Consider the following 24,424-nt stretch of genomic DNA (forward strand, 5'->3'; position numbering starts at 1 on the left):
ATCTGTCTATATTCAAGATACCACAAAGAAACTTTAAAGACCAGCTATAGAGTGGGAGGAAATACAAACAAAATATATGGCAGAAAAAAAAGCTAAATACCCTTAATGTAAGAAGAGTGTCTGTTAATTGATCAGAAAAGAAAGCACACTAAAAGGGTAGGCACACTTTGTTCTCTGAGGAAGAGATATAACATGACCAATAAACAGATGAAAATGTTTGCTAATTTAAAAACCGAATCTTAAAACAATAATAGGATAATGTTTGCCTACTAGGCCAACAAAAATTAAAATCGATTACTAATAACAATTAACATCAATTACTTAACATCAATTACTAATAAGGAATTGACACGTACTGTCATTAGGAGCTTAAGTTGACACACCATCTTTAGAGAACTATTTGCCAGAATCTATTGAGTTTTTTAAAATTGGAATATAGTTGATTTACAGTGTTGTATTTCTTCCTGCTGTATGGCACAATGAATCAGTTATACATATAGAATCAGTTATACATATACATACGCCCACACTTTGGGTCATATAAGTCATTACATAGTATAAAGTAGAAGCAGAGTAGATCCTTATTAGTTATCTATTTTATATATAGTGTGTGTATATGTCAGTCCCAGTCTCCCAATTTATCCCTTTGCCCTTTTCCCCTCTGGTAATCAGAAGGTTGTTTTCCACATCTGTAACTACTTCTTATCTGTAAATAAGTCTACTGGTATCTCTTTTTTTTTTTTTTAGATTCCACATATGAGCAGCATCATACAATATCTGTCTTTCTCCGGCTTACTTCACTCAGTATGACAGTCTCTAGGGTCATCCGTGTTGCTGCAAATGGCATTTCGTCCTTTTTTCTGGCTGAGTAATATTCCGTTGTGTTTATGTACCATGTCTTCCTTATACCTCCTCTTTTGATGGGCATTTTGGTTATTTTCATGTTTCACTATTGTAAATAGTGATGCAGTGGACACTGGAGTGGCACCTTCTTTTTGAATTGTGGTTTTCTCCAGACATGCCCAGGAGTGGGATTGCTGGATCATATGGTAGTTCTGTTTTTAGTTTCTTAGGAAACCTGCATACTGTTCTCCATGGTGACTGTACCAATTTACATTCCCACCATCAGTGCAGGAGGTTCCCTTCCTCCAGACCCTCTCCAGCATTCATTGTTTATAGATTTTGTTGATGATGGCCATTCTGACTGCTGGGAGGCAGTATCTTATTGTAGTTTTCATTTGCATTTCTCTAGTAATTCATGATGCTGAGCATCTTTTCATGGGCTTTTTCAGCCATCTCTATGGCACAGACCACCCGTGTGGGTCTTACTCTGTTCTGCCTGCCACGGACCAGTTGCTGTGCTCTCCTCCAAAGCTCCCTGTGTGTCCCAGCTGGTCTCCCCGCTGGTGAGGAGGCTTCTCTGAGTGTGGGAACCTCTCATCTCCTCCAGTTCCCCATCCAGGGGTGCAGGGTCTGTCTCACTCCCTTTTTCTCTTCCTTTCATCCTACCTGGTTGTGCAGGAGTTTTTCTTGTCCATTTAGCTATCTGAGGTCCTCTGCTAGTGTTTAGCAGGCGCTCTGCGAGCACTGTGTCGTTTGCAGAGGTGTTCTTGATGCGCTTGTGGGGGGGCGAGCTCCACGTCCTCCTATTCTGCCACCTTGACTCTGATTCCGCGGCTCAACTTTCTAATGCATGTACACTTTGATCTAGCAATCTCATGTCTAAGAATATATCCTACAGAAGTCATAATATGAGTGTATAATCCCATTTATGTAAAAGGGATTTATTCCATCATTGTTAACAACAGAAAAAGAATAGTCTGAATAGCTTTTGGTGAGCAAAATGGTTAAATAAGCTTGTTAAATGGTTAAATACAATGATGTTCTTTTAGTGAAGTTTTAAGTCTGTGTATCTTAACCTGGAAAGAATTCCATAATATATAGCTGACTGGGGAGAAGCAGAATAAGTTTTATCCCAACATTCGCCTGATTTTATTATGTACTGCCATTTAATCATAACCTGTGCATGTGAATATGGGTAAATAGATACATCTCTATAAGCATGTGAAAAAGTTCAGAAGGATCTACACCACTAGGGTAGAGGTACGGGTGGACAGGCAGAGACAAAGACATCCACTGATGCCCTTTGAAAGGGCGGTGGTGGGGACAGTCCTGAAGGAGGCAGGCAGGTGTGCGCTGTGGGTGTAGGTTTCCATGGATAGATTGGATCGGGAAGGAAGCGGAAGATGGAAATTTAGCTTGAGGGGCAGACAGGGTGGTGCAAAAGACTTGGGGCTTTGTTGTTGTTATGTAGGACAGAAGAAATTTTAATCTGTTTGTATGCCAAGGAAAAGGAGACAATACAAAAAGAAAAATTTGTGGAGATCAGAAAAGTGCAGTAGTGGTGAACCCTTCTGGGTTCAGAGGGTGAGTGAAGGTGGCAGAAGGTTTTTCAAGAATCCAGCAGATGACTCCCATGAAGACAGGCAAAGCCAGATCCAAAGAGCAGCAGATGCAGATGGATGGTGCTTGGAATGAGGAAAATGGAAAACACAGCTACTCTGGATTTGATTCAAAAAAAGTGTAAAAAAGACATTTGGGAAAGATATAGCAAGGACGAGTCAAGAAAAAAACAAATAATTCATTTATGTAGAAACAAAAAAAGGCATAAGGTCAGAGCCCATAAGTTCAACTATTATTCATCTGTAATTAAGTGAATTGGCACTTCCTGAGTGCCCAGCAGTCAAGAGGAGGAAAAGGAACCCAGTTGGTTAGGTTAGGATTAGAGGATTTCAGGCATTAGTGATACTTTAAGGGTGACAAGGGTGACCCTAAGGGTCACAAGCTGGGCAAGAAAACCCAAGGCAGGCTGACAGAGCCAGAGAGATATAAGGGACTGAATGTTGTAATGAAAGGTTTTTTTTGTTGTTTTCTGTCAAAGCTCAACATGAATCAGCCATAGGTATATATATATATATATATATATCCCCTCCCTTTTGAACCTCCTTCCATTCTCCCTCCCCATCCCACCCTTCTAGGTTGATACAGAGCCCCTGTTTGAGTTTTGTAATGAAAGTTTTTTTAAAAAGGAAAGAAAAAAGGAAGATACCTCAGGAGTAAGGAAGAGAAGGTGGAACAAGTTGGAGTCACGGGGGAAATGAGTTCCTTTCAGAAGCACTCCAAGTTCTCTAGGGCCAAGGGATGGGTGTTTGCAGTACCTGTCAATTTGACTCTGGAGACGCTAAGTTCACGACAGAAGGAATTATCCAGGTAGTGTTCATCTGTATGTCTCAGCACAGCGCTGGGCACATAATGGACATGCAGCAGATATTTGAATGAACAAGTGGATAGGGTGTGGTGGCAGCAGAGATGCCTGTAAGGCCTCCAGGCAGGACAGGCGCACCAGTCGCTGAAAGAAAATCGCTAGCCCCTAAAGAAAATCGCAGGGGAACTGGGTCAAGAGAAGCAGAGTCTGAGATTGAGTTGTCACAGACTATGGGAAAATACCTGGTTGTGGTTGATGTAACTGAGGAGGCTAGAGGGGATGATACAAGTCGACAGCGTGACTTGCTTTTTGAGCCTAGATCCACCTGCATCAGGAGAGCCAGCAGATGGGCTGAATCTGCAGATTTGGGCATCCACCCCACACCGTGGGGTCCAAATTCCTGGGAATGACGCCTAGGAAACGGCATTTTTAACATGTTTATGCCAGATGCTTTAGTGAGTGAAGTCCCTCAGTCATGTCCGACTCTTTGCGACCCCATGAACTGGAGCCTACCAGGATCCTCCGTCCATGGGATTTTCCAGGCAAGAGTACTGGAGTTGGGTGCCATTTCCTTCTTCAGGGGATCTTCCCGACCCAGGGATCAAACCCGGGTCTCCCACGTTCTAGGCAGACGCTTTACCGTCTGAGCCACCAGATGCTTAGGTCTAACCAATAAGGTTCAAGAACCACAAGTGTAGATTCTGAGGTGGAGCTTTTTGATTGGGCCAGGTTTGGGAAGAACAAGGAAATGAGCTTCTCCTCATTACAGGAGATCGCATGAGCAGATCTACAAAGGAAATACCCACAAAGCCTCTGAAAGAAAAGTTCTGAAGGAAGTGGCTTCAGGAGGAATCAGTTTAGAGAGTCAGGTTAAGTTTATTATCAGTTGCCATTCCATAGATGAAATGAAATGGCATAAAATACTGTTCTGTTTCTATATAGAGAAATTTGAAAAAACCTGTATACATATGTATTAAGTGTGCATGTTCAAGTCTGAACTAACCTTCTTTTAAGGCGTTGTCTTGAAGATGGTGTTGTAATCATCCTCGCAGCGCTCCTTCACTTTGGGACAGTGTTTCCAATGTTGTTATTTCAACATGTGAACCACAGCAGCTTAGGGCTTGGGTACATTTTTTGCAGCTACAGGCATAAGGGAGCCTTTGTGCTTTGGATTGTGTTCCTTTTTGTGCTGGAAACAGATGGGAACAGACCAGTTCAGACACTGGAAATCCTCCTCCAGGTGGTAGCAAAGAGGAGGGCCTGAGAGCTTAGTGGGGACAGAGGTGCACCAGTGCAGCTGGCTGGTGCAGAGGGGCTGTGGCCTGAAGAGAGCTCAGATGGACCAAAGAGGGGATAGGTGTGGGGCCGGGGTTGGAGGGCAGGTGGGAAGTTGGGAGGCAGCTGTATTCATTAAGGCAGAATCATGTGAGAACGTTCGCTCCTGGATGAGGCTGCCTCTGTGGTTAGATCACTGCTGATCGAGGGCCCTGTGTTAGTGCATTACCCCAGGCCATCACTTGTTCCTCTGCCACTGCATTTGCTTGTCCTGCCCACACAGTTATTTTCTATTAGTGGCTGCTAACTGGCACTCAGTACTTTAAATAAGACTCTGTCCCGTTGAATGATTTTGAACTCTGCAGTGTATTCTCCATGATTCCTTAACGACCAAATTTGTGTACTGTCTCAGTATTTCTCTCCAAAGTCAGAAGCAAATGCTTGTTATATTATTTCTTGGCAGGTTCCAAAAAAAACAGACTTTGCAGGCATTAATTGTGACCCAGTCGTAGTGCCTTTCTCCAAATCTGCCTCGACTTCCCCCTCTCTCCTGTCCACCCCTCACTGTTTCCAAAGACTTTGTGGCAACTTCCTACAGTAGAACTGCTACCTTAAAAAGCTTTGGATAGAATATGGCTCCAAGTTACAGTGACTGTAGACATTTGTGTCTTTGACTGTGAAGTTATTAGAAAGATGTTTCTAAGCAGGGGCACTTTACAGGTGTCATTTGGGATAAAGACACCATGTTTCCCCAAAGAGAAAGCTGTTTACAGATTTTTGTCTGGAACAAGCCATTATCAGCTTTGGGTGACTTAGTGCTTTTTGTGTGTCTTACTGTTTGAATAGCATTTCACGTTCTCTTGCTAATCCTTTTTCTCTTATTTCTTTTACCCAAAATGTAATGAATCTAGAAATGTTAACTGAACTTGCCTGAGTATGTCCAGATTCAGGAAGGTTTGATGAGCCTTCATTGTCAATACTGGAGAAAGTGTCATTGTTTAATCAAAACAATAGGATTTCTGTGTTGTTCCTCATTTACTCTATAAAGCTCACACGCATTTTGTTGTTGCTAACGTTTATTTAGTAGGTGAACATAGAAAAATGAAGAGTGTCTTAACATTTAAAGAGTAGGTTGAATATAAACTGTCTCTCCTAGAGAAATTGTCTTCCTCAATTGGACTGTTTGGCAGAAAAGCCAAATCTGACTTTCCAGCGCTGGGGGAGGAGATGCTCAGGAGGAGCAAACTGAATGCCTCTTCTCTTAGTTGGGCCTCATGGAGACCCTAAGAGGTGGGCATGACAGCCACATTTTAGGGATAAAGAAATAAGGCTGAGAACAGACAACTTGCCGGGGGTTACCTAGCTTTTGACAATGAATAAGAATTCAAAGTCAAGTCTGCCTGAGTTCACTACTCCACACTGTCTCCATAAAAACTGAAATATGCTTTGTCATCACCTAGCCCTTTAGTGGTACTGGATTTTCACTGTGCCACTCTGCATCTTAAAAAATTTACTACCTACTTTTCCCATGTAAAAGCATTCAAGTGCTTACTCAGGAATGTGAAATCTAACTACTCTGCTTTCTTCTGTTCTAGATTTTCTACCCTAGCAAGGATGGTACCAAGATTCCAATGTTCATCGTGCATAAAAAGGGCATAAAATTGGATGGCTCTCACCCTGCTTTCCTATATGGCTATGGTGGCTTCAACATATCTATCACACCCAACTACAGGTAAGCGCGGCACCTCTGTGTATCTGATCTTCTGCAAACAGTAGGAGAAGCCAGAGGCTGGTCTAGACTGTGTCTGCACCTGAACCCCCTTCCCTTGGTCCCCACAAATCTTGTCTTTCATTGTGTGTATTTATTAAGCCTGTTCTGTGTTGGGAGTTGAGATGAGTAAGGAAGTGTACTTACACATTTTCTTTTCTGAGCCACTGGATATGCTGGTGGTTTCAGCAGAGACCATCCAAGGTGTAGGAAAAATGTTGAAGGAAAGACCACATGAGTGTCTGGTCTGATCACCTACCTCAGCTCTCCTTCCTCTGATCTTCAGCATCCAGGAAGTTAGCACCCAGACCATCCAGAGCCTCAGGCTGCTGAAGCCTGTCCTTTCCTCAGTTACTGAAAGAAAGAATGATACAATTTCAGAAATAGTTTTCAAAGCAAAATTAATTTCAGTTACAGCAAGCAGAGAAATAACCTCAGTACTAATACTGTTAGGGTCAGTGGAAAGAGAAGGAGGAAAACATAAAATCTAAATTTTGTAAAGAAGCTTTGTGGTATAGTTTCTTCTGTTTGTTTCTAGAAAACATCCTCCAGCCCTGGGCACTCCATTCTTGTTTTCTGGTCTGTGTCCTTGATCTCTTCTGTCTCTCTCACGCCTAGTTTGACATGTAAATTTCTGAGAAACCTGTGTAAAAGTCATACTTCAGAAAGAGCTTTCTTTCTTTTTTCCAACTTAATTTGGAGAAAGATACTGGAAAAAATGGTGTAGCAGGAGCGAGTACTGGGTGTTCATGCCAGGGCTGGGTCAGGTGGCTTGGCAGTGTTCTGTTTGCCAAGACAGTTGTTCAAAGTGAGGTATACTGAATGCTCGTGAAAATGTCTGAGCTTTGCAGTTAATCAGTCAGAAGTTTTACACTGCTTGATTTAAGTGAACTGTGTAAGCCCTGGGCTCCGGTTCAAATGATACCACGTGTGGAGTGTCTTCAGGGGTACGTGTGTGGTGGAGGGAGCCAGTGTGATCCTTGCTGGGCACTTCGTGGCAGTTAACCCTTTTACCATCTCGCAGTGTGTCCAGGCTCATCTTCATGAGACACATGGGTGGTGTCCTTGCAGTGGCCAACATCAGAGGAGGTGGCGAATACGGAGAGACATGGCATAAAGGTGAGGCGTGTTCTCTGCAGAAACACAAATATGGCACAGTCTAGCCGAGGGGTTAGGAGCAGAAGAGACAAGACAGATGAAAAATAAGGATGCTTCCAGACACACTGCTGACAGTATCCCCGCCTTTCTAAATTGAAACTGTAGTTTCAGTGTCTGTTTAAATTAACAGCTCAGTCTTTTCACATTTTCCTTTGCAGTCTATTTTAATGAAGTACATATTTTTCAGAAGCATCCCCTTCATACCATAATCAATTTTTTTAGCAATATATGGGGTACATTTTTATCTATCACTGTCAGAAGTGAGTCTGGGGGATAACTTTTGGTATTTATTGTGTCCTCTGTTAGCCAGATAATGCTAAACAGTGAAAGCCACGCTCTCTTAAAACAGACTGAAAAACCAGGTTATTTTCTCTTAAGAGAAAAAAATCTCTGTAAAATAGAGCTTTCCTACTCCCAGTTTGGGCTCTTTTGCTTGTTTTCTCCAAGTTTTCAAAGCATCCCCCCAGCATTACTGTCGGGACTCTATCATGTGCAGTTTTTATTAAACTCAACGCAGTTGTTAATTCTTTTCTGGTTTTAACGACTCAATCTCTGGCCTCCTGAAGCATGGGATCTAGTTGCTTGAGGAAATTAAAAACATTATGGCGGCCTTTATTTTTAAAGCCCTGTCTTTTCCTTCTCTCTCTATATGGAGCATGCCCTGTCTCCCAGGCTTGTGTGTATCTAAAATGTATAGACGAATCAATAACTTGCAGAAGATGCTCTTCCATTGTCTTATTCATGTGTTTGGGGGAGGCACCTTCACTCCCCTTTCGACATCAGCCATCATGTAGAAGACAGTCTGCAGGCCCGAGGGTGGACCCCGGTGCCCAGGGGCAGCATCAGGCAAGGGGGCCCCTCTTCCACAGGAAGAGCATCCAAGACCACCCTTCAGATCCGTAAACCTACGTGTTCTTCTCTGCCTCCTGAGGCCAGAGGCTCTGGTGTGCTGCATCAAATAAGATCAACAAAGAGGAGGGTAGATCTGTAAAGAAAATTCTTCCTAAGGAACTGTTAGGTGTCAGGAGGCAGGAAAGGCCCAGAACTGACCCCTAGGTCTTCAGCACGCACCCCCAAGGACCAATGTTAGACAGCAAACTATTTGAGCATCTTAGCAAGAGTGAATGTCCCCAGTGAACACATGGGGCCCCAGCCATTGTTGGGCCAACTGCTGCCAGGTGTCATCCCTGAAGGCTTTATCGATTGTCATTGTATTTGGAACAGCATAGAATTTATTGTAGAAGTTTGACTTGGACCTGATATTAGAGTTTAGTTACACTAAAATCATACTGTGAAACTGTGATATTAAGAGATGACTAAGAAAGGGAGAATAAAAATAAAATCTCAACATACCATATGTTTGATTTACATCCCAAACCAACATGCTAAGTCTGGAGCCCTTGATTCACCTGATTTTCTGGTTTAAAACTTTTCATGTACACACTTAAACACCTACCTGCATGGACTTCTGACACTGTGGCCTTCTCAAAGGACCCAAGTTCTTCACCGTGAAATTCTCCCATTCCCTAGGTGGTCCACTGAGCTCTGATAGGGAAGAGGGCCTCCCCTGGCCTTGGTCAACTTTCTCATCTCTCTATTAAATATAACCAAGTTATTTTCCAAAAGCCTTGGCAGGAAGGAAGTTTGCAGCTTGACTGAAGCTGAAAGTTGCTTACCTGTGTTTAGATTGATCATAGACTTTCTCCCAATTTAGGCAGTGAAAGGACCCCCAAATGGACCTTTTCAGTTAGACCCTGTCATATTGAACATTGATAAATCTAGATTCCATTCTGTTAATTGAGTTTTAAAATGTAATGCCCTTTAAAAAATATAGTCATATATCCAAAATTATATTATTCCTGGAAACTAAGTTATCCTAGCTATTCTAATTCACTGATAATGTCTTATTAAAATCTTAATAACATTTGTTTTGATATGAAAAAATTTCTTCAGTAGCACTGCTTCATCCTTAATTGAATTTCTGCAAAGATGGTTATACTTAATCTCAAATATCTAATCAGATCTATGTCTGCTTTTTGTTCATTTCATAGGCAGTTATTTCAGGTATCCATTCCTTTGAGAGCATGACTTTGACTTTTGGCCTTTATTTTTAGATATTCTAAGACCTTACAGATGTTCTTCTCTTAATGGGTTCATTTGGCTACAAGAAAGCTGAGATTCTCTGGGGAGATGTTTGAGATCCTCTTCATTCAAGACTAGAGAGAAAAAAAGACTAGAGAAACTGGGGATTTCCCTGGTGGTCCAGTGGTTAAGAATCTGCAGTTCTGCTGAAGCAGGGCATGAGTTCAGTCCTTGGCAGGGGAAGACCCTGCGTGCTGCAGGGCCAAGACTAAAACTAATAAGCTACTTTGTGCAGCAACATTCCCCACCTAATCACCGAATTCCTGCTTGGGTTTGTGAGTCACTCGTGTCCGACTCTGCCACTCTATGCCCTATAAGCCCTCCATGCTCCTCTCTACATGGGGTTCTCCAGGCAGGAATACTGGAGTGGGTTGCCATTCCCTTCTCCAAATTCCTACTCAAATTCTTGAATAAATAGCTGAGAGCAGAATTGGAGAGCTTTAGTTCTCAAAATCACTTACCCATCTCAAAGTCCCGCACAGAGGAGAGGTGAGACATAAGCCCCTCTGTGCAGAGCACTTTCATCTTCCCAGGGAAGAGGCAGTGAGCTCACCTCCATCGTCACATACTCTATGGAGCCCATGGAGGACTCAGTTCTGCTCCAAGTCGTGTGTCAGCGAGTCCAGCTCCTCCCAGAACACAAGTTCGTGTTGATGACATGCTTTCTCATTTTTATTCTCATGGTTGTCTGACATCATAACAGATCATCTGCTCCCTTTGGGGCATTTGCCTGTTAAGTTCTAAGAGGTTTTAGAAAAATACAAAGGCACTGTATGGATTAGCAGTTGTGGTACTCATGATGGATTTCCATAGTGCATAAATTGAGGCATTTTTCTAAATGTAGTGTTAGCTCATTGTGTTTAAGTTGATCAATAGTTGAAACTATGCCTTATCATCATTTGAATTCCTCTTATGTTAAAATGCTTTTGCTGATTTTTCTTTTTTTTTTTTTCAGTATTTTGTTAATTAACTTATCTTTCACTTTGGCACATTATAGGTGGTATCTTGGCCAACAAACAAAACTGTTTTGATGACTTTCAGTGTGCTGCTGAATATCTTATCAAGGAAGGTTACACATCTCCCAAGAGGCTGACTATTAATGGAGGTTCAAATGGAGGCCTCTTAGTAGGTGAGAACTGGTTTTATTCATTGTACTTTACTAGTTAACTATTAGAGTTTTCAGATACCCTGACTTACTTTGGGCTCATGGATGGCAGCAATGGTACAGAAAAAGCAAAACCTGTTTGTATTTGGGTATCTAATAAATGACATATGAAGACACAACTACTGACTCAGCTCATCAGACCCTGAACAGCCATTCCTCCTCCCTGTTCTGAGTTCTTCTGGACCACAGTTCTAACCCTTCCCTGGGTGGGACTCCCTTCCCACAGACCAAGCCCACAAGTCTCTAGAGTTCAAGGAGCACAGGTCTGAATCAAATAACACCCCTCTGACTATGCTACCCACCTGTGATCATTAGGTATAAATGCTGGTTGAAGACCTAATGCCATGGGATGCTAAACGCTGTGGGTGCAGAGAAAGAAGTCATAAAGGGAAATGAGGTCCATGCAAAGATGGATCCACAGCTTAAGAGCAATGAAATAGCCACAGTCATAGTTTACCTTTGCTGAGCACCTTGTGTGCCAGGCCCAGTGCTGAGCCCTTGACGTGCATGCAGCCTGGGAGATGGGGCTCTGAGACGCAGAGTAGCCTGCTAGTGTGGTGGTGATGCTGGGGTTGATGGTGAGCACCGTGGTTCTAGATCCTGCTCTTTCCACCTCTATGTGGCACTGCCTCTAAGGAGATTTCCCTATCTTTCGGTAGCTGCTGAAATTTTACTTTGCTTTTGTCTCTCAGCAGTACTCAGCATTGCAGTGAACATTTACAGTGGGCCTGAACTCGGCTTGCTGGGTCCCACCTCCAGTGCCACTAGGAGGTGAGGGGCCATTTTACAAATGTAGGTTAGCATAGAGAGACTCAACCTAAAAAGCACATGTGACAATTTTCAGCTTTCAGTTCAGTTCTCAGGGGATTTTGACATTCACTGTTTCCTTGTCTTTGAAATACACTGACTCGTGTCAAAACCGGAATTCCTGCCCTTACTCTTCTACCCTTACTTTTTTACCCCAATATAATATAGACTTGGAAAAAACATTTTCCCATGGAGGTAAAATGTATATGTCCAAAATAATTTGTTTAAATTTGGAAAGGGTAGAGATGTGGCCAAGATGGCGAGCCTTTGAGCTCACCTTCCATGGGCACACCCAAATTAACAGCTGTTTACAGCACAACTACGAGAACAACCTGAAGACTAACAGACTGATATTTTCTACAACTGAAGATACAGAGGAGGAACCACAATGAGATGGTAAGGAGAGGCAGATGCATGGTACAGTCAAGACCTACAACCTCAGGCAGGCAGCCCACAAATGGGGGGATAATCACAACTGCAGGGTAACCCTTCCCAGAGAGAGAGAGAGAGAGGTTCAAGACCCACAGCAGGTTCGCCGTCCAGAGACTCCTCACCAGGAAGACGAGCCCCCAGAACATCTGGTCTTCCTTTCAGGAGAGCTAGAGGGCTGTGGGAGATAGGGACTCCACTCTTAGAGTGCACACAAAATCCCACATGCCCCAAGTCCCAGCATATGGGCAGTGATTTGAAAGGAGCCTGGTCAAATTTCCTTCCTAATCTGGGAGAACCTCCCAGAGGGACAGGAGGACTCCTAGTGGGAACACAGATGCTGGTGGCAGCCATTTGGGGGAACTTATTTGACCACAAGGATGCTGGTGCTGACAAGCACCATTTAGGAGTCCCCCCCACCCCCCGGCTCCCATCAGCACTCTCCCCACCAGCAGACTGGCACCAGCTCTGCTCATGCATACCAGGCCTTGCCTGCCAGCATACTGAAAGTAGTTGGCCCTGCCACCACAGAAGGCCCATGCAGCCTACAGAGGAGGCACCCTACACCGTGTGACTGGCCACCACATGGGAGTCCACCGCTATTGGGGAACATCAGCTACATGGGGGTACTTGTCCAAGCTCAGAACACATAACCAACCCACCTCACACACAGACACAAACACAGAGAATTAGGCACAATGAAAAGACAGAACTATGTTCTAAACTAAGGAGGCAAGATAAAACCCCTAGAAGAACTAAGCAAAGTGGAGATAAGCAATTTTATCCAATAAATAACTCAAGGTAATGATCATAAAGACGCTCCACAAACTCAGGAGAAGAATGGATGAACATGGTGAGAAGTTTAACCGACAGAAAATAAAAAGAGCCAAAAAGAGGTGAAGACTATAATAACTGAAATAAAAAATACATATATATACTAGTAGGAATCAGCAGTAGATTAGATGATACAGGGAATGGATCAGAGACATGGAAAACAGAATAATGAAAACCATACAAGCTGGACAGAAAAAACCAGTTCTAAAAAAAAAAAAAAGAGAACTTCAAAAACAAACTTACAGTTACTAGAGGAAAAAGGGGAGGCAGGGATAAGTTAGGAGTGTGGGATTAACAAAGACACACTACTATATATAAAATACGTAATCAGCAAGGACCTGCTGTATAGCACAGGGAACTTATATTCTATAGTAACCTCTGTGGAAAAGAATCTGAAAAAGAATGGATATGTGTATATGTATATATGAGTCACTTTGCTATTCACCTGAAACACACACATTGTAAATTAACTATAGTATAAAATTTTAAAAATATATTTATACACCAAACAGAGAAGTACCTAAATGTATAAGGCAAATATTGATGACATAAAGGGAGGAACCAAAGAGTAAAACAATAACAGGAGACTAACATTCCAGACAGAAAATCATTAAGGAAATACTGACTTTAAAGATACATTAGATTAGATAGACTAAGAACATTCTATCCAAAAGCATCAGAATACACATTCTTTTCAAGTGTACATGGACCATTCTCCAGGATAGATCATATGCTGTTCCACTAAATACATCTGAATAAATTTAAGGCAGTTGAAATTACATCAAGCATCTTTTCCAACCACAACAGTATGAGATTAGACATCAACTACAAGGAAAAACTGCAAAAGACAAACGGAGACTAAACAGTATGGTACTGAGCAACCAGTGGGTCACTGATAAAGAGAAAATTAAGAAGTACTTAGGGACAAATGAAAATGGAACCTAACACCTAAAGTGACTACAATAATAAAAATTAGAGCAGTAAAAGAGACAAAAACAGTACAAAAGATCAATAAAACTAAGAGCTGTTTCTTTGAGACGATGACAAAATTTTACCAGACTCATCAAGAAAAACAGATAGGGGCCAAAGAAAATCAGAGATGAAAGAGAAATCACATCCATCGCCATAAAAATGCAAAGGATCCTAAGATACTGTGAATAATTATGCACAGTAAAGTGGACAACCTGGAAGAAATGGATAAGTTCCTAGAAACTTACAATCTCCAAGACTGAATCAGGGAGAAAGTATCAACAGACCAGTTACCAGTAATGAAGTTGAATCAGTAAATTAAAAAGAAAACTCCCAGCAAACAAAGAGTCCAGGACCAGATGTTGTCACGGGTGAATTCTATGAAACATTTAGAGAAAAGTTAACACTGTCTTCTCAAACTGTTCCAGAAAACTGAAGAGGAAGGAGCACTTCTGGACTTATTTTACAAGGTCAGCAGCACCCTGATATAAAAACCAAAGATACCACACACACACAAAGAAAAGTGCAGGCCAATATCACCGGTAAACATAGATATAGAAAGCTTCAAAGTCTTAGCTAGCCAAATTCACCAGTACATTGAAAGGATCATACACTATGATCAAGTAGGATTTATCTCAGGGATGTAAGGATGGTTCAATATCTTTTGACAAAATTCTACATCCATTTGTGATTAAGAACTCTTAACAAAATGGGTATAGCGGGACACATCTCTACATAATAAAGGCCATGTATGACAAGTGCTAATATCATACTCAACAGTGAAAAGCCAAAAGCATTTCCTCTAAGGTGAGGAACAAGAGAAGGGTCTTACTGAGATAAGAGAGTCACTCACCACTCCTGTTAACATTACATTGGAAGTCCTATCCACAACAGACAGGAAAAATAAAAGTAATCCGAATCAGAAAAGAAGTAAAACTGCCACTGTTTGCAGGTGACGTGGTACTATATATAGGGAATCCTAAAGACACCATCAGAGAACTAATTAAGTTGCACGATATAAAATCCATATATAGAAATCTGTTGCACTTCTATACCTTAACAAATTGTCAGGAGAAATTAAGAAAACAATCCCATTTAAAATTGCATCAAAAAAGAATAAAATACCTAGTCATAAATCTAGTAAAAGAGGTGAAAGCCCTGTACAAAGACGTGCTGAAGCTGAAGGTGGCACAAACCACCTAAAAGATGGACTATGCTCATAGATTTGAAGAGTGAACATTGTTAAAATCACCCTGCTACCGAGGCAGTGTACAGAGTCAGTGCAAATCCTACCAAAACATCAATGGCAATTTTGCAGAACTGGAACAAATAAGAAACACAAAAGACCCCAAATAGCCAAAACAATCTTGAAAAAGAAGAACAAAGCTAGAGGTGTCATGGTCATTGATTTCAAACTGTACTGCAAAACTCTAGTTACCAAAACAATATGGTACTGGCATAGAAACAGACATAAAGGTCAATGGAACAAAACAGAGAACCCCAAAATAAACCCACATATATAGTCAATACACAAGAAAGGAAGGAAGAACAAACAGTGGGAAAAAGATAGCCTTGTCAATAAATGGTGTTGGGAAAACTAGACAGTTTCATGCCAAAGAGTCAAACTGGACTACTTTCTCGCATCGTATATGAAAATGAACTAAAAAAAATATTTAGAAAAACTGAAGCCATAAAACCCCTTGAAGAAACCATAAGCAGTACACTGAATTGGTCTTCATGAAATTTTTTTGGATATATCTCCTCAGGCAAGGGAAACAAAAGCAGAACAAACAAATGGGACTGTAGCAACCTAATAAGCTTTTGCACAGCAAAGAAAACTACCACCAAAATGAAAAGGCAGCCTACTGAACCTGAGCAGGTATTTCCAGACAACATATCTGCTAAGAGCTTGATGTCCAAAATAGCCTAAGAACCCATACAACTCAACACCAAAAACAACAGTTAACAATGAGGAGAGGGCCTAAATAGACATTTTTCCAGAGAAGATACACTTACGGCCAATAGACCCATGAGAATACGCTCAGTGGTACTAATCATCAAGGAAATGCAAATCAGAACCACAGTGAGACGCCGCCTCACACCCGTCAGTAGGACTCGTGTCCAAAGGACAACAAGTAATCGGTGTTGACGAGGCTGCAGTGGAACCCTCCTGCACTGGTGGGGATGTCAGCTGTTCTGCACCATACAGGCAGTGTGAAGGTTCCTTAAAAAGTAAAAATCGAACAACTGTATGATTCAGCAGTTCCACTTCTGGGCAGTTTTTTTCAAAGAAGTCAAAACCACCAATTCAAAAAGATACGTGCCCCTATGTTCATTCTAATATTATTCACAATGGCTGAGATATGAAAGCAACCTAAGTGCCCACTGATAAACTAATGGATAAAGAAGATTTATATGTATAATATACACACAGTGGAATATTACTCAGCCATAGAAAAGAATGAAATCTCACTATTTGCGACAACATGCGTGGACCTAGAGGGTATTATGCTAAGTAAAATAAGTCAGAAAGACAGTTACCGTATGATTTCACTTACATGAGAAATGTAAAAACACAGTTGAGCAAACAGACTAATAATAGGTACAGAAAAATAAGTGGCTGCCAGAGTGGAGTGGGATGGAAAGGTGAGTGAAATGAATGAGGGCAACTGAGAGGTGCAAACACTGTGATAGAATATCTCAGAGATATACTGTATAGATAGGGAATATAGTTAATATTTAGTAACTTTATGTGATGAGATGGTAACTAGACTTATGGTGATCATTTTGTGATGCATAAAAATACCAAATCGCTGTTGTACACCTGAGACTAACACACTTTATGTCAGTTATACTTCAATTTAAAGAAAAATTGAGAAAGGATATGGATAATATTCTTAAATACCAAATAACCACAAATTTGATTTATCTATTCAACAAATATGTACGGAGCAAGTGCTAGGCAATTTTTCAGATACTGGAAATATGTCGGCAATGAAACAGACAACACCTTCATGGAGCTCTCATTCTAGCTAGCTGAGGCAGGCGACATGATGTGCCCAAGGCCCACATGCGGCCCGGAGACCCGTGTCTGTGGCTAGGCACAGAGAGCAAGGGCGAGTGATGGGAGAGGTTAGGGATGGTGGGAACCTAAACCAGGCCTCACCGCTGTCAGAGAGAACATGGTTTACTCTGACATGAGAAGCCTTTGGGTGAGTTTTGAGCAGAGAAGTGGCGTATAACTTGACATGTTTTAAAATCAGGATCATGGATTGATCTGTTGCTATGTTAGGGTAGGCAGAAGAGGCGAGGACAGAAAAGCAGGAGGCCAGCTAGGTGGCTTCTGTCTCAGTGAGAGAAGATGCTGGCGTGGACCTGGGTGTGATGATGGAAGTAATAAGAAGTGGTCTGATTCCTAGTATACTTCGAGTTTGAGCCAACTAAATTTTCATATGAATTAAACAAGTATTAATATAAAAGAAAGAACAACTTAGGGTGAATCTAAACTATTTAATGGGAAAAGATGTTGAAAATACCACCTGATTTTAGTAGTGGGAGAATTGTGTTGTAATTTACTGGTTCATCCAATAAGTCCATTTTTGGAGTTGTATTTTCAGGAATTGGTTTATGCCTTTTAATAAACCAGGTCCTTTATGGGACCTTCAGAGATGGAGTTTGTCCATCAAGATGCTAAAGTGCTTCTTTAAAGAACATCTTCCTGCCCCTCCCACCTCTGAGCGGGGAGGAGATCTGCAGGGGTGGGAATCTGCAGAAATCGGTATCATGAATAAGCACTGACGTCTACACTGCAGTGGGAACTGTTTCTTGCCAGAGGCAGGAAAAGTTCACATCTCTCGACTAACTCCTAGTCATGCCAGCTTCGACGTTACTTCCTCCCAAAGCCTCCCCAACTTCATTATGCTGGCCTACACCCTTCTTCCATAGTACCCGCACTTTCTCAACAGAAGTGAATGCCACACTGTAACTGCCCATTCACTTCTTTCATCTTTCCCACTAAATTATTCACTGACATATCCCCAGGCCCCCTGCCTAGTGCAAGGCACATGGCAGATTTTCAATAAACATTTATTGAATTATCAAAAAATAAAATTTTAAGTATACAAAGAAGAGCATTTTTAAAACAAGAAAATATGTCAGTATTTGATAGAGCTCTGAATTGGGTCTTAGGCTCTGTTCTGCTTTGAGCTATACCTGTATCAACTGTTGCTGTTTACAACACTTCTGATGCCAAATGCAGGAAGGGGTGGGAGGGTGGGTCCCACACCAACCAATACTCCCAACTCTCCAGACACCAACTGGGTGTCACAGAATTCAGTTCCATTCTGACACTACCCAGAGTTAGCACAGAGCCAAAGGACAGTCCCCACTGCAGACACCAATCACAAGTCCTAGACTTCTCATATTTCTGATTGATGGCTATAAACCAGGGTTTCCCAGGTCCCCCTCCTCGAGTTCAATAATTTGATAGAACTCAGGAACATTCTTAGGGCTCCCCTGATAGCTCAGGTAGCAAAGAATCTGCCTGCAATGCAGGAGATCCCAGTTCGATTCCTGGGTCAGGAAGATCCACTGGAGAAGGGATAGGCTACCCACTCCAGTTTTCTTGGGCTTCCCTTGTGGCTTAGCTGGTAAAGAATCTGCCCTCAATGCAGGAGACCTGGGTTCGATCCCTGGGTTAGGAACATCCCTTGGAGAAGGGAAAGGCTACCCACTCCAGTATTCTAGCCTGGAGAACTCTATAGACTGTATAGTCCATGGGGTAGCAAAGAGATGGACACAACTAAGCGACTCTCAGGAACACTCTTACATTTACCAGTTTGTTATAAAGGATAAAATTTGGGAACATTTCAGAGGAGATGTATAGCTGGGGCAGGTGCGTGCCAAGCCTGCAGGCCCTGTTAGTGCACCACAGTCCCAGCACCTCCATGTGTTCACCAGCCCAGGAGCTCTCCAAACTCCATTGGTTTTTATGAAGGTTCTGTTATACAGGCTGGATTGATTAAATCAGTAGCCATGAGCCACTATCTCCAGCCCCACTGCTCTCCCCAGACGTCAGAGGTGGGACCAGAAGATCCAGTCCTCCTATCACAAGGTCGGTCCCTTGGTCCACCAGCCCCCATCCTGAAGCTGTCTAGGGACCCAGCAAGAGCCACCTCATTAGCATGAGCTCAGATGTGGTTGAGAGGCGTTAGTTATGAATTATGAAAAATACTCCTCTCACCTTGTCACTCAGGAAACTCTCCAGGGTCTTAGGAGATCTATTCTAGGAACCAGGGACAAAGATTAAATAGGTATTTCTTATTCTGTCACAATATCTCAGGCTCGTTTTGAGATCCCGCATAAGTTTGTTAATATCCTGCATCACCTGTGAACGCAGCTAGGGATGGGAGCAGCACAGATTTTACAGAAAGTCCAGACGTTTTCATGAAGAGTTCTGTGTCCACTACTGATGAAAATATTCCACCTCTCGGATATATACTAGAAGCAGGGGGAAAGCTTGTAGACTCTTGGGCAAGTGATTTGATAGTTTCTTCCTGTGCTTGTGGACAAAAAAGACCATCAGGATTCAGAAAATATTTACGTGTTGTTTTGTTCTCTTTTGGTTTTGTTTATGACAGATATTTAATGATGGACGACCTCCTTTTTCTATCTTGATTTTTAGCTACCTGTGCCAATCAGCGTCCTGACCTCTTTGGTTGTGTTATTGCCCAAGTTGGAGTAATGGACATGTTGAAGTTCCATAAATATACCATTGGCCACGCCTGGACGACTGATTATGGGTGCTCAGACAACAAACAACATTTTGAATGGCTTATCAAGTAAGGTTTTGATTCATATTGATGTATTTGTGTTGCTAACGATTTGATGTCAGAATACTGAACATAGTCAAAAGGGTGTGTTTGACTGTCCCCTTCAGTATCTCATGTTTACATGTAATTCACTGCAAAAGCAGGATACGTGGTGGGGATACTTACCTGTCTTCCTAGTTCTGATCTGGTCTTGAACAAAAACAACAAAGATGTGATGGCAGAACTCTAAAGATAGTCCTCCAGGATCCCTGTCCCCCTAGTTCTTCAGTGGTTGACTGGTCTGTGGACGGCTCCGCAGGAACTCTGCAGATTGAATGAAGATTACTAGTCCGCTGACCAGAATGGAAACATTGTCCTGGATTATCAAGAGGGCCTAATCTAATGACAGACCCCTAAAGGCAGGGCACTGTCTCTGGCGAGAAGAGTCAGGGATGCAGCAAAAAAGATGAGAGAAACTGGAAGCACGAGGAGACCTAGACTCACCATTGCTGCCTTTGAAAATGGAGGAAGGGGGCCTTTACAGCCTGATATCAACCCCAATCAATAGCTGGCAAAGAAATGAGGACCTCAGTCCTACAGCCTTGTGAAGCTGAATTCTGCCAACTGAAATCAGTCCAGAAGTAGATTTTCCCCTAGAACTTTTTAATAAGTGCCCAGCTAGCCAACAACTTGATTTCAACCTTGAGACGGCCAGAGAACCCAGTCAAACCAACTCAGACTTCTGACTTACTATGAGATAAGAAATCTGTGCGTTTTTTGTTGATCCAGCAATTAAAAACTAATTTTAAAAAAGGTATCATTATAACATAAATATATATAGGATTCTTTTTCTCAGTTAAAAAATAAGGAAATAGGACTGTATGCAAGTACTGCTGCTGCTGCTGCTAAGTCGCTTCAGTCGTGTCCGACTCTGTGCGACCCCACAGACAGCAGCCCAGCAGGCTCCCCCGACCCTGGGATTCTCCAGACAAGAACACTGGAGTGGGTTGCCATTTCCTTCTCCAGTGCATGAAAGTGAAAAGTGAAGTGAAGTCGCTCAGTCGTGCCCGACTCTTAGTGACCCCATGGACTGCAGCCCACCAGGCGCCTCCGTCCATGGGATTTTCCAGGCAAGAGTCCCATAGTGGGGTGCCATTGCCTTATGCAAGGACAGTTCAACTTACTTTGTGCTTTCAGTATAACCACTTATATTTGAAACTTTGTTGTTGCTTAGTTGCTAAATTGTGTTCGACTCTTTTGCAACCCCATGGACGGTAGCCCTCCAGGCTCCTCTATCCATGGGATTTCCCAGGCAAGAATACCAGAGTGGGTTGCCATTTCCTTCTCCAGGGAATTTCCCTGACCCAGGGTTGGAACCCACATCTCCTGCATGGGTAAGTGGATTCTTTTCCACTGAGCCACCCAGAAGCCCATATTTGAAACTACTGCATTATTGAAATATTTATATCCCTCAACCACTTTGGTGATAACAGTGAGAAAATAGCAAACATCTAGATTCTCAAGACTGTAAGCTGCATTCTTCTTTGGGATCTGGGGGGTTTTACCAGCAGTATTAAGGAATTGCCCTTGGAATAGCATCAGGAGCCTGTGTCCCCTGTCCCAGTCTTCTCAGTCAACTATAGATTTTGATACAATAACTTCAGTTTCTCAAGTCAGGTGTTTTTTCCTTCATTTGATGTGCTTTGTATGGCTAGTTCTCCACTTAGATATTTGGCTAAAACGACTTGGATTTTTTTTAATTGAATACTTTCAAACTACTAAATTCTGTTCTGTAGGAGAGGGAAAAGTTTAACTTTAAAAATATACAAGTAACCCCACTGACACATCCTGGTGGAAGCTGAATATCTGAAGGAGTCATAGTTCAAATTAACAGAGAAAATAGGCACTTAGGGTGTGAGGTCCCATTTATACTCAGTTGAAAAGACTGAATTAATTGTATGTTGAAGGCAACAAAATAGTCACTGGAACCCAATACTCCTAAAATTAATTTGAAAGCAATAAAAGAGAGTCCTTAATATTTTTTTCTGTCAAGACATCAGTGATACCCCTATTTCAGACCTTAATTTTTCCAGCCTAGCACTCACAGGGCTACATGTCCTCTCATCTGCTCCCAAGCGAGCAGAGAACTGAACCCACTACACTGGAGGGGACCCTCCCTGAAAAAAGATCTCGGTTTCGAAGTCTGTGAATGGCTGGGATAAATAAAGCCTAACAGACTTATTTTTTTCCCTACAGAACTTCTCAGAATCTTTAATACATAAATGTGGTATTTGAATCTTGAGGTAGGGAGAGGTATTAGTCATAAAAAGAATTTCCAAGCTTGTTTTCCCACAGAACTAATCCTTATCCGGAGGACCAGGGTTGATCCAAAAATCCTCTGAAGTGAGATCAGAAAACAGATCCATTGTCACCCCCATCTTAACCTATTAGGAGACTAAACCCCAGAAGGTTTTAGTCTTGACTTGGTTAACTGAGCAGAAATTTTACTATTTTTGCCTATTCACTCTACAAAATAAAACTCTACTAAAATAGTTCATTCATTAATACTGAACACTCTGAGAAATAAGACAGCTGTATTGACTAAAAAGAAGAAATACTCAAGAGATTTCTTTCACTTTACTTAATTAGCATGAAGCATTTAATCTGACTGTACTTAGTTTTTAAAAACCTTTTGTTAACTGCAAATTTATCTTATGCTTCAGAAGGTTCCTCCTACACTAACTTTCTCACCATTGGCCAAAGTCAGTTTCTGCTGGACTGTGAGCCAGCAGGTCAGCAGACCAACTCAGGTTCCCTGGTTTTCAGACAGAAACTAGGCCCGGGGGGAACCTGTGTTCTTCCTAAGTCTATCAAGCTGAGATCAGAATAAAGATTTTATACATACCAAACAGACAAAAAGCTGCCAGACACTGTGGACTTCAAATTCTTCAACAAAAGAAAGGCTTGCACCTATTATATCCATAGTCAGTGATTTAAAAGAATAATCAGCAAGATGGAAGTCAGGAACTGAGAGATACAAACTACTGTGTATAAAATGAATAAGCTGCAAGGATGTGCTGTACGGCACAGGGAATAAAGCCATTGTTTTATAACTTTAATTGGAGTATAATCTCTAAGAATATATTGAATTACTTGAAACTAATATTGTAAATCAACTATACTTCAATTTAGAATGTTTTCTCATAATAAACAAAGGGACAACCAGTCCACTTTGTTGCAGCGAAAAATTCAGCCTGAAGAATATGAAAATATTCTCCTCAAGACAGTCAGTGTGCATATAGTTTGGGTTGTTCCAGAAGCCCTGTGAGTTTCTTTCTTACACAGTCTTCCAAAGTGGGGACCAAATAAATGACAGGGCTCCCCAGCCTCCAATAGCCCTGGCCAGTCACGGCCCACCATAATGTCTGCAGTGGTCACCCGGTCACACAGGGAGCAGCTGGCCACAGTCCTCACTGCTGATGAACGACACAGGCATCTGTGCCCACCAGTCCCGTGATTAACCTAGGGGACATGCACAGCTCTCCTTTTGATACCTGGCCTCATGGAAGTGCCTTTGCCTTTCAGATATTCTCCACTGCACAACGTGAAGCTGCCAGAGGCAGACGACATCCAGTACCCGTCCATGCTTCTCCTCACCGCAGACCACGATGACCGCGTGGTCCCGCTTCACTCCCTCAAGTTCATCGCCACCCTTCAGCACCTCGTGGGCCGCAGCCGGAAGCAGAACAACCCCCTGCTTATCCATGTGGACACCAAGGCGGGCCATGGGGCTGGGAAGCCCACAGCCAAAGTGATAGAAGAAGTCTCAGACATGTTTGCGTTCATAGCACGCTGCCTGAACATCGACTGGATTCAGTAAATGGCATCTCTTTCTTCCTCCTCCGCCACAGAAAACCTCAAGGGCTCTCACACCATTAAACCGAGAAACCACTGGGCACAGTGCCTCCCCACATAAACACTATTCCTGCACTCATGGGCCGCAGTTGGCCAGAACTGCTGCAGGAATTTTATCTTTTCTAGGCTTCTCCTTTTTAGCAGGCCCTTGGCGTTTCTTTCTCCACCCTGTGCAGGCACATGTTTTAAAAGGGGGGGAAGAAAAAGGCATGTTTGGATACATAGCTAATGGCAGCCAACACATTGTGAACATTAGATTGCTGACCTCAGAGTCGTAGTCGGGCATACTTCATATAGAGCACCTCAGTGAAATTTGCTTCTATAACCATAACCAGTATACCTTTAAATAAGTGTGAGCATTGTTCTCATGAAGAGAGACTTCTTTCCAACAATAATAAATGTTATTTAAGAATGGGAGGTTTCTCTCTGGTTCCTTTGTATTGAGTGGCAACCCCAGAGCTGCCACCATTCTGCATGCATCGTGTCACTTCTCTGTGGGAATTAGCAGTGAAGTCAGACTGTCAGCCCTGCGCTGAGGCTGAGTGCATCCACCCAGCTCCCCGTTTGTGCGGAGGAGGCTGTAAGAGGCAGCTCGCTGGCTCATGTGTTAACCCCTCAGACAGCTGATCCAGGCTCATCTGGTTTGGATGCCCCCTAAAAATCAGTGGACCTAGGATTATTCACCTACTTGTCTGTCAGTTTGGTGACAGAGTATTCCTGGAAATCATAGTACGGAGGTTCATAAAACAAAGAGACCACATGAGTGAATGGTCCAAACATATGTTACAATCAGAAATTTCTTATCGCCATAGACCACTTCCTGGAAATAAAACCAGTAAGACTTTTTTAAAAGTTTTGGTGTCTCCCCAACCTTAAATCTTCAAGAG

The 24,424-nt window shown here is 42.3% G+C and overlaps 1 protein-coding gene across 1 annotated transcript in view; it reads left to right on the forward strand.

The window, feature by feature from the left end:
- Positions 1 to 23,954, forward strand: part of PREP (prolyl endopeptidase) — a 141,924-nt gene extending 117,970 nt beyond the window's left edge. Inside the window, exons 11-15 of the mRNA XM_018053118.1 lie at positions 6,136 to 6,272; positions 7,333 to 7,427; positions 10,606 to 10,737; positions 19,496 to 19,652; positions 23,208 to 23,954. Of these exons, the coding sequence (XP_017908607.1) occupies positions 6,136 to 6,272; positions 7,333 to 7,427; positions 10,606 to 10,737; positions 19,496 to 19,652; positions 23,208 to 23,502 (816 nt within the window). The 3' untranslated portion in view covers positions 23,503 to 23,954. The remainder of the gene's footprint in view (positions 1 to 6,135; positions 6,273 to 7,332; positions 7,428 to 10,605; positions 10,738 to 19,495; positions 19,653 to 23,207) is intronic.

Source organism: Capra hircus, chromosome 9, assembly GCF_001704415.2.
Source record: "Capra hircus breed San Clemente chromosome 9, ASM170441v1, whole genome shotgun sequence".
NCBI classification, from domain to species: Eukaryota; Metazoa; Chordata; class Mammalia; order Artiodactyla; family Bovidae; genus Capra; species Capra hircus.